Here is a 14,159-nt window from a genome sequence, read left to right as displayed (position 1 = left end):
CATGTATGTAGTTACAGCCAGTTTTCCCAACTAGTTTTACTCATTGGGTTTACTTCTCTAGTTAGAGATCTTTGAACTTCTGCATTCAACAAGTAAAGAGAGGGAGATGATACTTGAGTCTTACTAGCTGTCAGATTAGTGGGGGAAAGCCCTAATGTATTAGAAAGCTCCACTTCTTAAAGGGACTTCAGAGAGCTGAGAGCAGCCGAGAGAGAGGCATAGTTCTGTCTAAGAGGGTCAGTGCAAAAGGGCTTGGCAGACATTTTTAGGGGAAACCAACTTTGGGAGGCATTTCTTACCCCATTTCAGCTCCCAAAGAAGGCCAACAATTTAAATCACACCTATCCCCTCAACAGAGGTCCTCTGAAGAGCCTTGTGAGACTGGGAGGGTAGAGATGGGTGGAGGGAATGAGAGAAAGCTCAGATGGTCAAACAACCCTAGAGGATAGAAGTTAGAATTACTGAACTAAAGCATCCCAGAACTAAACAATCTATTATTCTGAGGCTTCCAAAAATACTACCAGTTTTCACACACAAGTGCCTTCACTTGCTTAAAAATATGTTTTTCCCTTCACTGATTATAAGCTTCTCTAGGTGAAGAAAAAAAAAATGACAAAAGTACAAGTTAAAGTCTGGTAGGGAGATTCCCTCTTGCCCTTTTCGCTCTCTCTCTCATTTTTTCCTCTGTGGACTTATGTTCCATTGATGTAGCCCTTACAGGCAGAATGATCAGGGAAACGTTTATAATTAAAAGTCAAAGAAGTGCTCCTTAACTGAAAATAGAAGCCTTGAAACTTCATATCACTTAATCTCTACTGCCTTCTTCATTCACTATTTCTCCTAAGTGCAGTGCCTGTTACTGTCACAAATATACTTTCTAATCAGTGGGCAGCAGGATCCTGGCTCTATTTCATTTCTTTGGGAAGGTGGTATCTTTAATTTTTGGTGGTACAGTGGGTAAGGCATTTGGCTGCTAACCAAAATGTTGGTGGTTCCAACACACCAGCTCCTCTGTGGGAGGAAGATGAGGCAATCTACTTCTGTAAAGAGTTACAGCCTTGGAAACCCAATGTTGGTCACTATGAGTTGGGATAGACTTAATGACTGTTGGTTTGGTACTTGTCTTTACCCAATTAGGGATGGCCTTCAGTCCCTTCCTCTAATCAACTTTAATTCTGAGTAGTCCTTTTGCTTTTGCACAACTGGGGAGATTTCAGAGAAGCTCTACTTAATTAAGGAAGGTCCTGATTTTGATTCTTCACATGAAAATATGTTTCATGAGATTACACGTACCTCCTCTTTCTTTGAACTTTAGTACTTTAGTCACCACAAAGAAGACAGTCATTAAGGAACATTTAAATGTTCTCATAGTGTTTCCAGCATATTTCCAAGGGCACTAAGGTTTAGAAGCATCATAAGGAAATGGTTTTGGATGTCTGGGGCTTCCTATTCAGGGACTTCAGGGAAGCTCTCAAGCTTGGGGTTGAGATTGTCCCTATGGGGTGGGCTGAGTGGGTAGTGCCGGAGAGGAGCACTGGGAACATGGATTAGCAGACAGATACTGGCAGAGGCATATACACAGAACCAGGGATGTAGACTACAAATCAACAATGTATCCTGTGACTGGTATATGGCCTTTTAAAGACAAGGGCTGTGCGAACAAAAGACAGGCATATGGGCTGAACATTGTAGGTAGATACATTCCTTGGAGCAATCAATCATGGGAGAATAGAAGGGCTGTGTATGCACAGGGAGACAGCTTGGGGAGGGAAGGACACAGGTTAGAGGTGGCTATGGGAAGGAAGTGGGAAGAGAGCTGTTGCATTGTGGGAGATTACAGTTAATGTCATGAGACAAAGTGCATGTGAATTGCTATATGGAAGATGAATTTGCTCTGTAAATTTCCACCCAAATCACAATAAAATTAAAAAAAAAAAAAAAAAAAGACAAAGGCTGTGATGTATCTAAAACTACAGGGTTTGTAGTAATGAAAGCTTTCAGACCTAGTCTAGCCATTAGAGAGGAGGGGTTTGGGCAAGAAAAAATAGCAGTTAGAGAGCAAAGAACTGATGGTTTTTCTACCCTTTACAACAAAATCTGTTCATTTGGGAAAACAAATTCTTATTTTCAGAAAGAAAATTAGCTTGAAATGTTCTCGTTTTCGCTAGTTTATGACTCAGTTAGGAAGATTGAAACTTAAGGAATCAGGGAAAAGCTGATTGAAGTCTTAGTGGAAATGAAGCCACTATCAGAGGGAGGGCTCTTTATCAGAGCCTCTCAAAGACCGATGCTTAAAGCAGGCAATGGCTGGTATATGATTACATCTCCAACAAACAACTTAGGTAAGAGGCTTTTAAAAGACCTTAAAGGGGAAGGAAAGCTCAAGATTTAGTTGAGATGTCATTGCTCTCTGTCTAAATGTTAAAGTTTCTTTAAATAGGAGCACCAAGTAGTATTTTACATAAATACCTATATGCAAAGTAAGATACTTTTAGTTAAGTGTAAATGCTTTTATATTAATAAAGATTTATCTTATAGGCACCTGTCATGTTGTTGTGCTCTGATGGCTTGTGTGTTGCTGTGATGCTGGAAATTGTGCCATTAGTATTTCAGATACCAGCAAGGTCACCCATGGTGGACAGGTTTCAGTGGAGCTTCCAGAGTAAGACAGACTAGGAAGAAAGGCCTGGTGAACTACTGCCCAAAATTAAGCAATGAAAACTCTATGGGTCACAACCGAATATAATGCTGGAAGATGAACTCACAAAACACAGTAGCCATAATAATGTATTTGAGCATATTAATGGTCATGAAAGGAGTCTGCTAGTGTAGTGATTAAAGTATTCGGTTGCTAACCAAAGAGTTGGCAGTTCAAACCCACCAGCTGTTCTGTGGGAGCAAGATGAGGCAATCTGCTTCTGTAAAGATTTCCAGCCTTAGAGAGATCCAATAGAGCTACTACCTCAGGACCATAGTACTGGGGGACACCAGACTCAATTGCACAACAAAATTCTTAAAAGTGTTGCTCCACATCCTATATTCGTGAGTAGTGACTGGGGTCTTAAAAGGTTTCAAGTGGACATCTAAGATGCAGCTAACGGTCCCCTAGCATTGGAAGTGAAGAATAACGAAAAATAAAGGGGGGAGGGGGCATTTAGAAGCAACCAGCCCTAGGACACGATGGACCTCGAGACCAGAAGAACTAGACAGTGCCCGGCTACCAATGCCAACCACTCAGGAAAGGATCAAATCTGGAGATCCTGGATAGAGTGGGAGGGAAAACGTGGAACAAAATTCCAAAAACTCAATAATGACCAGAATCGCTGGTCAGATGAAATCTGGTGAGACTCTCAATACTATGGCCCTGGAATACATTCTGAGCCTGGAATAAAACTCACCCCCAGGGGCGGGCTCTCAGCCCAACAGTTAACAAAATGTATGTGCAGACCACTCAACTCAGGATGACACACCCACATACTCTGTGGCAATACATCCCTTAGAGCAATGACCCCGGGGCACCAGAGGACCAATATTCAAACTGAGGAAATGCAGGACCAATAGGAGTGCATAAATATGAGGGGCACAGGGGGAAGGTTACAGGGTAGGGAGGGGAGGAGACTGAGTTAGGGTTGGACATGTGGAATGGGGAATGAAACTAAATGTATGCGTTATGTTGGATGTAAAACAAGCTTTTAAAATTAAAAAAAAAAAAAAAAAAAAAAGTTTTCCAGGCTTAGAAACTCCACGGAGGCAGTGTGGAATTAAAAATGTAAATATGAAATTAGAAATGTAATATTTAATATAGTTTTGCAATAAAAGGCCACTATTAAGGCCAGCAAAAGGGCGGGCCCCAGTTCCAGGAACAGGGGCAAGGCAAGGATGACTAAGTCCTGAACTCAACCATACCACGTAATTGGAGAATTCAAACTTAAACTTACCAATCGTTTGTACTCCCTCTGAGAATTCAAACTTAAACTTACCAATCGTTTGTACTCCCTCTGAGAATTCAAACTTAAACTTACCAATCAGCTGTACTCTCTCTCTCTGACCACCCCCTTGTGGTTTTGCCTTTAAATACTGTGTAACTTTGTTGCTGGCTGCTCAACTCCTCTGCCCCTGCGTGGGATATGAGTCGGGCCCCAGTGCGCTGGTACCTCGAATAAACTCCTCCTGCTTTTGCATCAAGAGACGTCTTTCGTGAGTGATTTTGGGTGGCGTTATCCCTTGGGTTGGGGGAGCCCTGGTGAAGGGGAACCCAACATTAGTTCTATTCTATCCTATTGAGTCACTATGAGTAGCAATCAACTTGATGTCAATGGGTTTATAATGGTCATGAATATGGTGCAGGACTGGATGACATGTCATTCTGCTGTATGAGGGGTTGTCATGAGTTGGAGCTGAGTAGATGGCAACAACAACAATTTTAAAGGTAAAATTCCTTCTCAGAGAAGAACCTCGTTGTTGGACTCCCTTCCATTTTTCATCTGCTGCCATTATAAACTGCACATACAATACCTGGAAGGAGCTAGTCAGACTTGTGGAGTGCGTATCTTTTGATTCCAATTCTGATTCAGTTACAGCAAACATCATAAGCAATAAGCAGTGTCTATCCCTCCCATTCCAGGAAGTAAGAAATGGACTTCCTGGCGGCTCCTTTTCTCCCTGTTCTGAGAATTCTCTCCATTGTTTGTTTTCATTTTCTTGGGTCCTTTCCACTCAGGAAGCTCCAAGTCATCTTTGAGACTTATTTATTATTTTGTTACTTGTTACCTTGAGGTCTATTACTTTTTGCTTATTAAATAGTCTTGGTCAGAAATGGATATGACGTGGCATTTTAGATCTGTATGTGAGAGCACTTCCTAGTCTATGAAAGTTGAAGCGGTGGTGGAAATAATCCTGGCCTTTGCAAACTGATAGCAAGTCTGAGTATTAGAAACTGGGCTCCCATCCAGTAGCTCTGAGCCAATAATGAAGTTTAAAATTATGGATTGAATTATGTCCCCCAAAATATGTGTTGTAATTTGCAACCTCTATGCCTGTGGTTATAATCCCATTTGGGAACAGGTTGCCTTTGTTATGTTAATGAGGCAGGATTAGTGTAGGGTTTATTTTGAGTCAGCCTCTTTTGAAATAGAAAAGAGATTAAACAAGCAGTAAAGCAGACACAGGGTAAGATATATATGCCAAGCTACACAGAGATCTCCAAGGAACCAGGAAGCAGAAGCTAAAGAGATAAGGACCTTGCTCCAGAGCCAACAGTGTGAAAGCGTTCTCCTAGTGCTGTCTCTAAATTTGGCTTCTAGCCTCCTAAACTGTGAGAAAATACATTTCTGTTTGTTTAAGCAATTTGTGGCATTTCTGTCGTAGCTGCATTAGATAACTGAGACATTATCAGAGAACTAGATACTGGCCATAGTCAGGTGGGGGTGGTCTGATATTCAGAATAGCTTTGTTTCCTAGGGAGTTGTGATTTTTCCAGGTCATTTGGGCACTGAAAGCTAAGGATGCCAGTCCCATCTTTCTAATGGAGTTGTGGCTTGTCCTTACTCAGCCTGCCCCAGAATAGGAGCTACAGATGGTCTTTACCATCTGCTGTTTTCATCCATAATCTAGAAAGAAAGTGGCTTCGAGTTTGCACTGTACAGTGAGACATTTGTAGTGCCAAAAATGCATACTCAAATCTCATGCTTGCCACTTGTTAGCTCTGTGACCTTGGGCAAGTCCCTTGGCTTCTTTAAGCCTTATTCCCTCATCTGTGAAATGGTAACACTTGGTAGAATTGTAAGGATTAAATAAGATTACAAATGTAAAGCTCCTATTACAGGGAATTTTAAGTCACCTACAGAGCCTTTCCCCACTCTTCTACATCTCTGACCCCTCTTGAGAAGTAAGTAGAGCTGGAGACAACTGAGGGTTGCATATAGATCAATCCAGGCTACTTCTTAACATTTTACTCCTACAGAATCCCCCAGATCACCCTAATGATTTCCCTCTGTGTTCTTGTCTCTCACCAAGACTGTGTTTGTCACCTTCTGCCCCTTGGGCAGTGCTGTGCTGCAGTTGCACATTGGAGACAGCTTAGGGTATGGGCACCTTTGATTGCAGTTGTCTCAGTGCTCTCTGCTCACCTTCCATGAAAGTCCATATCCTTACCCTGGGAGTGTCTGAGGCACAGCAGGGAGAAGGCCTCATTCCATTCTAGAACAGATTTCTTCTCTGTCATCCTGGTCTCAGGTTCCAGGAGAGAATAGAACCTATTTTGAGAGCTGAGCATGTGTAGAAAAGGAGTGGAGGGAGTTGTGGTGAGGTGATGGGTAGGACTGGAAGGTAGATTATTTCCCAATCTCCAAGGTGGGAAAAATCAGGAGAAATTAATAACCCTCTTCCTTATTTTAGCACACCAAGGCATTTTGTGTATAGTTTTGGGTCTTTTGTCCCTGTTAAAAAAATCAGAGCAAACCCATTTCCATTGAGTCGATTTTCACACAGGCCGCCAACTCAGTGCATTAGAGTAGAACTGCTCCATGGGGATGTCTTGGCTGCAGTCTTTATGGAAGCAGATTGCTAAGCTTTTCTTCTGTGGTGCCGCTGGGCAAGTCTGAACTTTAGGTTAGTAGTTGAGCACAAACCATTTGTGCCACCCAGGGACCTTTTTTTGAAAAGGGAAAACATAGAAGAAGAGAAGCTTGTCAAGAGTAACCTAGAAAAGTCAAAGGCCAATATCCTGGCCAGAAGCATGATGTAGGCCTTGGATGTACTCAACATTTCTTATTAGTTTCTATGCCTTTAGTCTTGGAACCTGGTAAGAAATGGGAATTTTGAAGCAGTAGGAAATATAGTTGAAGTACAAAACTACTCTGGGTGGAAGAGCTATAAAGTCTAGCATAGCATCTGTGGGGCCCATTCAGGGTATCAAAAAAATCAAACCAAACTCACTGCCATCAAGTTGGATCCGACTCACAGCGACCCCTCCTTGGGTTTCCAAGGCACTGTCACTACAGAAATAGATTGCCCAATCTTCCTTCTGAGGAGTGGCTGGTGGGTTTGAACCCCCAGCCTTCTGGTTAGTAGTCAAATGCCTTAGGCATTACACCACCAGAGCTCCCAAGGTATCAATGTATGGAAAGAATCATGTGACTTTTGTGATGAAGGTTCCCAGAACGGGCAAGGGTTGCTAGGGAAGGCTGTAGGATGGGGATCTAAAACTTAGGAGGACTCTCTAGCCTTAGGGACAATCTGGGTTCCAAAGTTCCATTTGAATCCTGATTTCTGAACCAAAAATTCTCTTTCCCCTTGTCTGTCTATCCATTCTTTCATCACTATGTTAAGCTTCCCACTCAGGGGAACCATTCTAAGAACATTATTTGAATCTCATATTGAGTGTCAGAGTACTTGGTGGTCTAGGCTCTTTCAACAGGTCCTCCCCTCCTTAATGGAGGGAGCTTCCCCTGCAGAATATTTCTGAGAGAAAAGGCCTAGAATGACCCCTCTAAAGTCCACTATGATCTCTTTGCCTGTTAGCTGTATTTGGCATCAGTTAGGTGGTTGGTTAGACCTGTTTTTGCTTGTCCTCTCAGTTGGGCACATCCTCAAAGGGGAGAACTCTGCATGCAAGCATTTTTGCCACCACAACTCGAGCTGTCAACTGCCTTCCTTTTGTAGGAAAACTGTATCAAAAAAGGCATAGAAACTTGGATTCCCAAAGCTTACTTTGAGCTCTTGAGTTATTCTTCTGGCTCTGTAGGAACTAAAGAACAGGATGGCTTTGTTGAAGTCTCAGACTTAACATTTATTCTCAGGTGGTGAGCAGGAAGGGTGAGGTGTAGGTATACTTTTCTTCTTGTCAGTTGAGTCTCATTGAGGACAAGACCATTGTTCCTTGTGTCAAGCTTTGCCCTTGAGATTCATCATCTGAGCTGAGTCTCCTCACCTTTTAGATCTGACCCTCATCCCCCTTGTTACCCATTGAACTGTGCCCTCCAAAAATATGTGTTGTAAATCTTAATCTCTATGCCTGTGGCTATAATCCCATTTGGGAATGGGTTACCTTTGTTATGTTAATGAGTAGGATTATTATAGGGTGTATTTTGAGTCAATCTCTTTTGAGATATAAAAGAGATTAAATGCAAACTAGCAAGCAGACTTGGGGGAAGCGAGATGCCAAGCCACATGAAGATCACCAGGAACAGAAACTCAGAAGAGACATGAACCTTCTTCCATAGTTGACAGAGAGAGAAAGCCTTCCCCCAGAGCTGGCATCTGAATTTGGACTTCTAGCCTCTTGTGAAAAAATAAAATTACTATTTGTTAAAGCCACCACTTGTGGTATTTCTGTTATGGCAGCACTAGATAGCTAAGAATTTGGTACCAGGAGTGAGGTGCTACTCTAACAAATGCCTACAAAGTAGAAGTGGTTTGGAACTGGGTAATAACTAGAGGCTGGAAGAACTTTAATATGTCATAGTAAAAGCCTAGATAGCCTTGAAGAGACTGTTGGTAGCATTATGGATGTCAAAGGCAATTCTGGTGAGGACTCAGAAGGAATTGAGAGAGCTATGGAGAAATTCTCTGCTGCCTTAGAGAATATATATAACACCTGCAACAGAATGTTGCTAGAAATGTGGATGTTAAATGTGCTCAGGTGAGGCTTTAAAACAAGATAATGAACATGTGAGTGGGCAATGGAAGAAAGTGCTTTTTATGCAGTACAAATAACTTGTCTGAATTGTGTTCAAATGTTGGTTGGAAGGTAGAACATGAACTTGCATATCTGGCTGAGGAGATTTCTAAGCAAGCTCTTAAAGGGGCCACATGGTTTCTCCTTGCTGCTTATAGTAAAATGTGAGAGGAAGGAGATGAACTTAAGTGTGAACTGGCAAAATGAAAACAAAACTTAAAGATCTGAAAAATTCTGTTATACAAACTAAAGACACATGCCCTAGGAGGACCTGGCTACAGTCTTTTGTTAAAGAGATTATGCCTATGATTGACGGATTTAACCAAGTACCACAGCAGAAAACCCATCAGCTTAAACTGAAGAGGCTAGAAAAAGAACAAAAATTCCTTTTGGAATTCTACAGGCAGGAAAACAGGCCAAAGGAACTACATCTCTTGTCTCCAAGAAAAGAAAAGAACCAACCCTGGGGTAGCTCAGAGATCCGCAGAACTGCTGGAAGGAGCACAGGAAGCAGGGCCTTCTTGGTTTCAAAGAGTGGGGCCTTAGCTTCCTGGGTATCAGAGAGTCAGATCTTCATCAACTCGGTCCCAGTTCTGGAGTGTGGGACTATCATTAATGTGTGCCAGAGAGATGGGGACTCCCTCCAAAGCTGAGAGGGTGTGCCTGCCATGCCCTAGGGGCAGAAGAATGGGGACTGCTGGGAACAAAGGGTGGGGTTGCCACTCACATGGACTAGGAGAATGGATCCACCCAAAGCCGAGTGCTCACTGTTGCAGTCCTAGTGGGCCTGGAAGGCAGGGCTGAAGCCCAGGGCCAAAGTGTCTCCACCTAGAATCTGAAGGGCAAGGCTATTGCCCAGATGGTCTCAGAGAACAGAGGATTATTTTCAAGCCTTGAGAGCTGATGTAATGTGTTCTGCTCAGTTTTGGACTTGCTTGGTGATTATTATGCCATCTTTCCCTCAATTTCTCCCGTATTTAATGGAAATGTGTAACTTGTGGCTCTTCCACCATTGTAACTTATAAGCAGATAACTTGTATTCTAGATTTCACAGGTTCACAAAGAGGAATTTTGCCTAAAAGCAAAAGGATGGAATATGCCTAAAGTCTCACACATATTTTGATTTAGGTAATTCAGAAGGTGAGATTTTGGACTTGGAGTTAAGACTTTTGGAATGATGTGATGGGGAGAATGTGTTTTTTTGCATATGGCAAGGACATGGATTTTGGGGGGGGCAAGGCATAGACTGTCATGGATTGAACTGTGTCCTGCAAAAATGTGTTGTAAATCCTAACCTCTATGCCTGTGGTTATAATCCCATTTGAGAATGGTTTCCCTTTGTTATGTTAACGACACAGGATTGGCGTAGGGTGTATTTTGAGTCAATCTCTTTCTCGAGATATAAAAGAGATTAAACAATCAAGTGAAAGAAGCAGGGATAGGGGAAGAGAGATACCAAGTCACATGAAGCTGCTTGGGAGCTTAGAAGAGACAAGGAACTTCCTCCAGAGCCGACAGAGAGAGAAAGCCTTCCTCTAGCGCCAGCACCCTGAATTTGGACTTCTAGCCTCCTAATTGTGAGAAAATAAAATTTCTATTTGTTACAGCCAATCGTTTGTAGTATTTCTGTTATAGCAGCACTAGGTAACTAGGACACCCTCAAATGAACTCACTCTATCTACCACACTACACCTTCCAGCAAACACTGTCTCCAGTGACTTGTTTAACAAACCCTGGTCAGAGAAGCTCTCACACTTCTTATATTAACTCTGATTGTGTTGTAGGGCAGGAGGGGAGTACACAAAGCAAGAGTGGGTGGGAGCTCTGAGAGGGCAACAGCCTAAAGAGGGGAATGTTAGGCAAAGTGTTCCCCAAGGATGCAGCCTCCTCCTCCCTCCCCCCCTCCCTCCCAGTGCACCACCTCAGAGTTCAGTGGCATCAAGGACAGAACTGTGAAGAGTATAGACACATAACACCAAACAAATTGGGGGTGGACTCCTGGCCAGAGTGGTGAGATGTTCGTTTGGCCAAGGCAGTGTCTGGCTTCTCAGCCTCCAGATCTGGGCTCTGACCAGTGGGAGCTGGGGTCTCTGGGGTTATCTGGGTGCTGGGAAGAACTTCACCTTTGCCTTTCTCTCCCCGGGGAGGGGGGTCTTCTAGGAGCACCGGCACAGGGGTGGGGCTTATGGATAGTAATGGGAGAACCCGTGGGAGACCGGAGAGTGGACGGCAGTTTCATTAAAGCAAAGTTATAGCTGCCACGAGGGCCCGTGGGAAGAGCAGGTAGTAGAGGGGCCTCCAGGACAGGGCTGGGGAAGGGACATCCACCCAAGCACAACGCCCTCTGCCGCATCCTCAGGCCACTTCTCCTTTGGTGCACTGCAGCGGGGCTGGGTTTGTGCTTAATCAGAGCTTCGAAAGAGGGTGGTGGCAGAAGCACCAGAGGCGGTCCTGTGGTGGGCTCTGCAAAGTACCCAACCCTATGTTCCAGCTCCTCTTCCCTGGCCCTCCCTCTCCCTCCCATGGTCTGTGACCCTCAGACATGAGTCTGCATCCGCCGCTGCAGGGGCCGGCTGGGGTCGGAGTTCTGGGAAGAGGATTGGGAATGGTGGGAGGAGGACGCGGAGGCCTTGCTGGCCTTGTCGAACTGCACGTAGCCGTCCTGCTTGCCGCTGCTGCTGACGCTGCTGTCACACTGCGTGTCCAGGAAGGAGCTGCTGTCGCTGAGGGAGCCCCTCTGGAACTCCCGCTCGCAGAGCTCGATGGATGAGCTGCCCATGCCGAGCACGAACCTCTGCCCGTAGTCGTAGAGGCGGCTCTGGCCACTCAGGGTGCTGTAGATGTTGGTGAAGGACATGCCTGTGGGCACTCGCTGCTTGCCTGCAGGGCGCAGGTCTGGCTGACAGCTGGACAGTGAGATGGTGGGAGTCGAGTGGTGCTCTTTGAAGGTATTGACACTGTAATAGCCATTAGTGGGGTCCTGGTAGGAGTGAGAACAAGAAGGGCATTATTGGGCGGAGCCTGCGTTGAACCCTGATGGGGGTTCTAGCTGAGCCGGTTCCTATATGACACATCAATAGCTGGGGAAGACAGAGGAGAGGAGCAAATGGGAAGGAGTGGAATAGGGCTGCAAGGATCCCCACCAGGAGATAGCCCAGGGCATTAGCGTGGTGGGAGACAAGAAGAATGGGCTTCTTGTTTAGCCAAGTGAGGGCTAAGGCCCTAAATGACCAGGTGCGCCTGGATATGTTTTGTCACACCAGGCCGCTGCAAGGTGATTTGAAAATTCAGACTTCAATCGTTTTGTTTTGTCCAGAACACGGATAATTAATTTTGAAGTTTATGTGTGAGAAGTCTGTGGGAGAGATGAATTATGGGAACTCAACCTTAGTTCTCTCTGTTGAGGTAGAGAGAACAGGGCCTTAGGCAGGGAGTGTCCCCCCTTAGGCAGTGGATGGGCATCTGTCCCTTAGGTGGCTCTAGCCTATTTTTCTGTTATTTACTATCACTCTTTGAGGTTTTATCAATTTGGGGCTTGAGCCATCAGAACTGAGAAACAAACTCTATGGCTGTCCTGTTTCCTGAAGGTCTGCTCTTACCTTCAGATTCTGGAATTCCTTCTCTTCTTCTTTGAGGACCTCCAGCTGTTTTAGCACAGAGTCTTGTTGGAATTCACCCCGGTCCATCTACAACCCAAAAGTGGCTACTCAGTGGATGGGAGGAGGGCTAAATTTACATTTTCCCCAAGGAGAAGATGGGGAAATAAATAAGAAAGAAAACTATGTTGCCTTACCCTCACCCCTGCCCTCCCTGCTTGGACCATAGGAGCTAAGTAAAGGAGTCAAGATGAAATTCTGGCTCTCCTCTTTGTTGCTGAACCCCCATCCAAAGACATAGAAAGGGACACAGAGGCATGAAGGCAGGTCTCCAAGGCCACAATGTCTTCACTTGGACTAGGGTGTCACTTCCAGAGGTCTCAAGTTCCTGATTCAACCCAATAATTGAGTATTTATTGAATTGCAGGCCAGATGTTGAGCTAAGATATTGAATCAGCGACATCATGTTAAGATACATCTTTGCTCATCAGGGAGATGGACATATAGCTAAAATTACAGGACATCATCTACTGCACATAGGTGGGGCTCCTGGCAAGGCAATCCCTTACCCAGAGCAAGGTCTTATTGAAGGCCTTAAGAAGGAACCACAGTGAGTAATGACATGTACAGTGGCAGCAATATAGGCCATACCTGTTATTCATGACAATGACTTAGATGTAGTAAAATGCTATCTCCTTTACTGGGTGCCAGTCAGCCCGAAGGCAAGGATCACTTCTTTGTCTTTGGGTACCCACTGCACTTAGTACTGTGCTTTGCATATGGTGGTCATGGGCCAAAAACCTTTTTTAATGGAATTATATTTAATTGTTTTATTAGTTCTTCAATTTGCCAGTGCCTAATACAGTGCTAACCAGACGTCTGGCGGTTCAAACCCACCAGCCACTCCTCGGAAGGAAGGTTGGGCAATCCTACTTCCGTAGTGATAACTGCCTCGGAAACCCAAGGAGGGGTCGCTATGAGTCGGGGCCGACTCGACGGCACATAACAACAACAACAACAACAATACTTAAGGGAGCTCTGGTAGCATAGTGCCTAAGGCACTTGACTGCTAACCAGAAGGCTGGTGGTTCAAACTCACCAGCCACTCCTCGGAAGGAAGATGGGGCAATCTACTTCCGTAGTGATACTGCCTCGGAAACCCGAGGAGGGGTCGCTATGAGTCGGGTCCGACTCGACGGCACATTACAACAACAACAACAATACAGTGCTAAGGAGTCCTATTGGTACAGTGGTTAAGCACTCAACTGCTAACCAAAAGTTCAGTTACCAAAAGTTTTGGTTACCAGTGCTCCTCGAGAGAAACATGAGGCAGTCTGCTTTCATAAAGATTTATAGACTTGGAAACCCAGTGGGGGCAGTTCTCTGTCCTATACAATTGCTGAGTCAGAATTGACTCAACGGCAATGGATTTGGTTGGTTTTAATGCAGTACCCGATGTATAGCTATAAAATTTATGTTTAGAGTGAATGAATGACTGAAGTGACATAGCTCTGAATTACAGAAAATTAAAATAATCATTAGACATAAGATGAAAAACAAAGAATATCCTGCACACAGTGGGTGTATTAATTACTCTGCATAACCACAATGATGCTTATCCTGTGACACATGCTTCCCATTTATCACTTCTGCTAATTACATGGTCTATGGCAGGCTTCCACCTCTTCTCTGAGCTGAGCTGTTTCATCTCCCTTACAACCCACCTCCCTAGTCTCTTTTTTGAGTCCCATGGAATCAGACAAAGTGCTTCTATCCTGTTACCTCTACACCAATACTGCTTTTTCATTTTCCAGTAAATTCTTGGGCTTTCTCACCAGATTCAATTTCTAAGCTGCCTATCCCTGAGAATGGGGCCATACAGAGGG

The 14,159-nt window shown here is 44.3% G+C and overlaps 1 protein-coding gene across 1 annotated transcript in view; it reads right to left on the bottom strand.

The window, feature by feature from the left end:
- Positions 1–11,213: 11,213 nt before the first annotated feature.
- Positions 11,214–14,159, bottom strand: part of KIRREL3 (kirre like nephrin family adhesion molecule 3) — a 228,403-nt gene continuing 225,457 nt past the window's right edge. Inside the window, exons 16-17 of the mRNA XM_042781831.1 lie at positions 12,277–12,363; positions 11,214–11,657 (exon numbers count right to left, since the gene is read on the bottom strand). Coding sequence (XP_042637765.1) covers positions 11,214–11,657; positions 12,277–12,363 — 531 coding nt within the window. The remainder of the gene's footprint in view (positions 11,658–12,276; positions 12,364–14,159) is intronic.

The sequence above is a fragment of the Orycteropus afer genome, unplaced genomic scaffold, assembly GCF_000298275.1.
Source record: "Orycteropus afer afer isolate SDZICR_OR568_19922 unplaced genomic scaffold, OryAfe1.0 scaffold00178, whole genome shotgun sequence".
In the NCBI taxonomy this organism is placed as follows: Eukaryota; Metazoa; Chordata; class Mammalia; order Tubulidentata; family Orycteropodidae; genus Orycteropus; species Orycteropus afer.
This window is presented reverse-complemented; position numbering and strand designations above follow the sequence as displayed.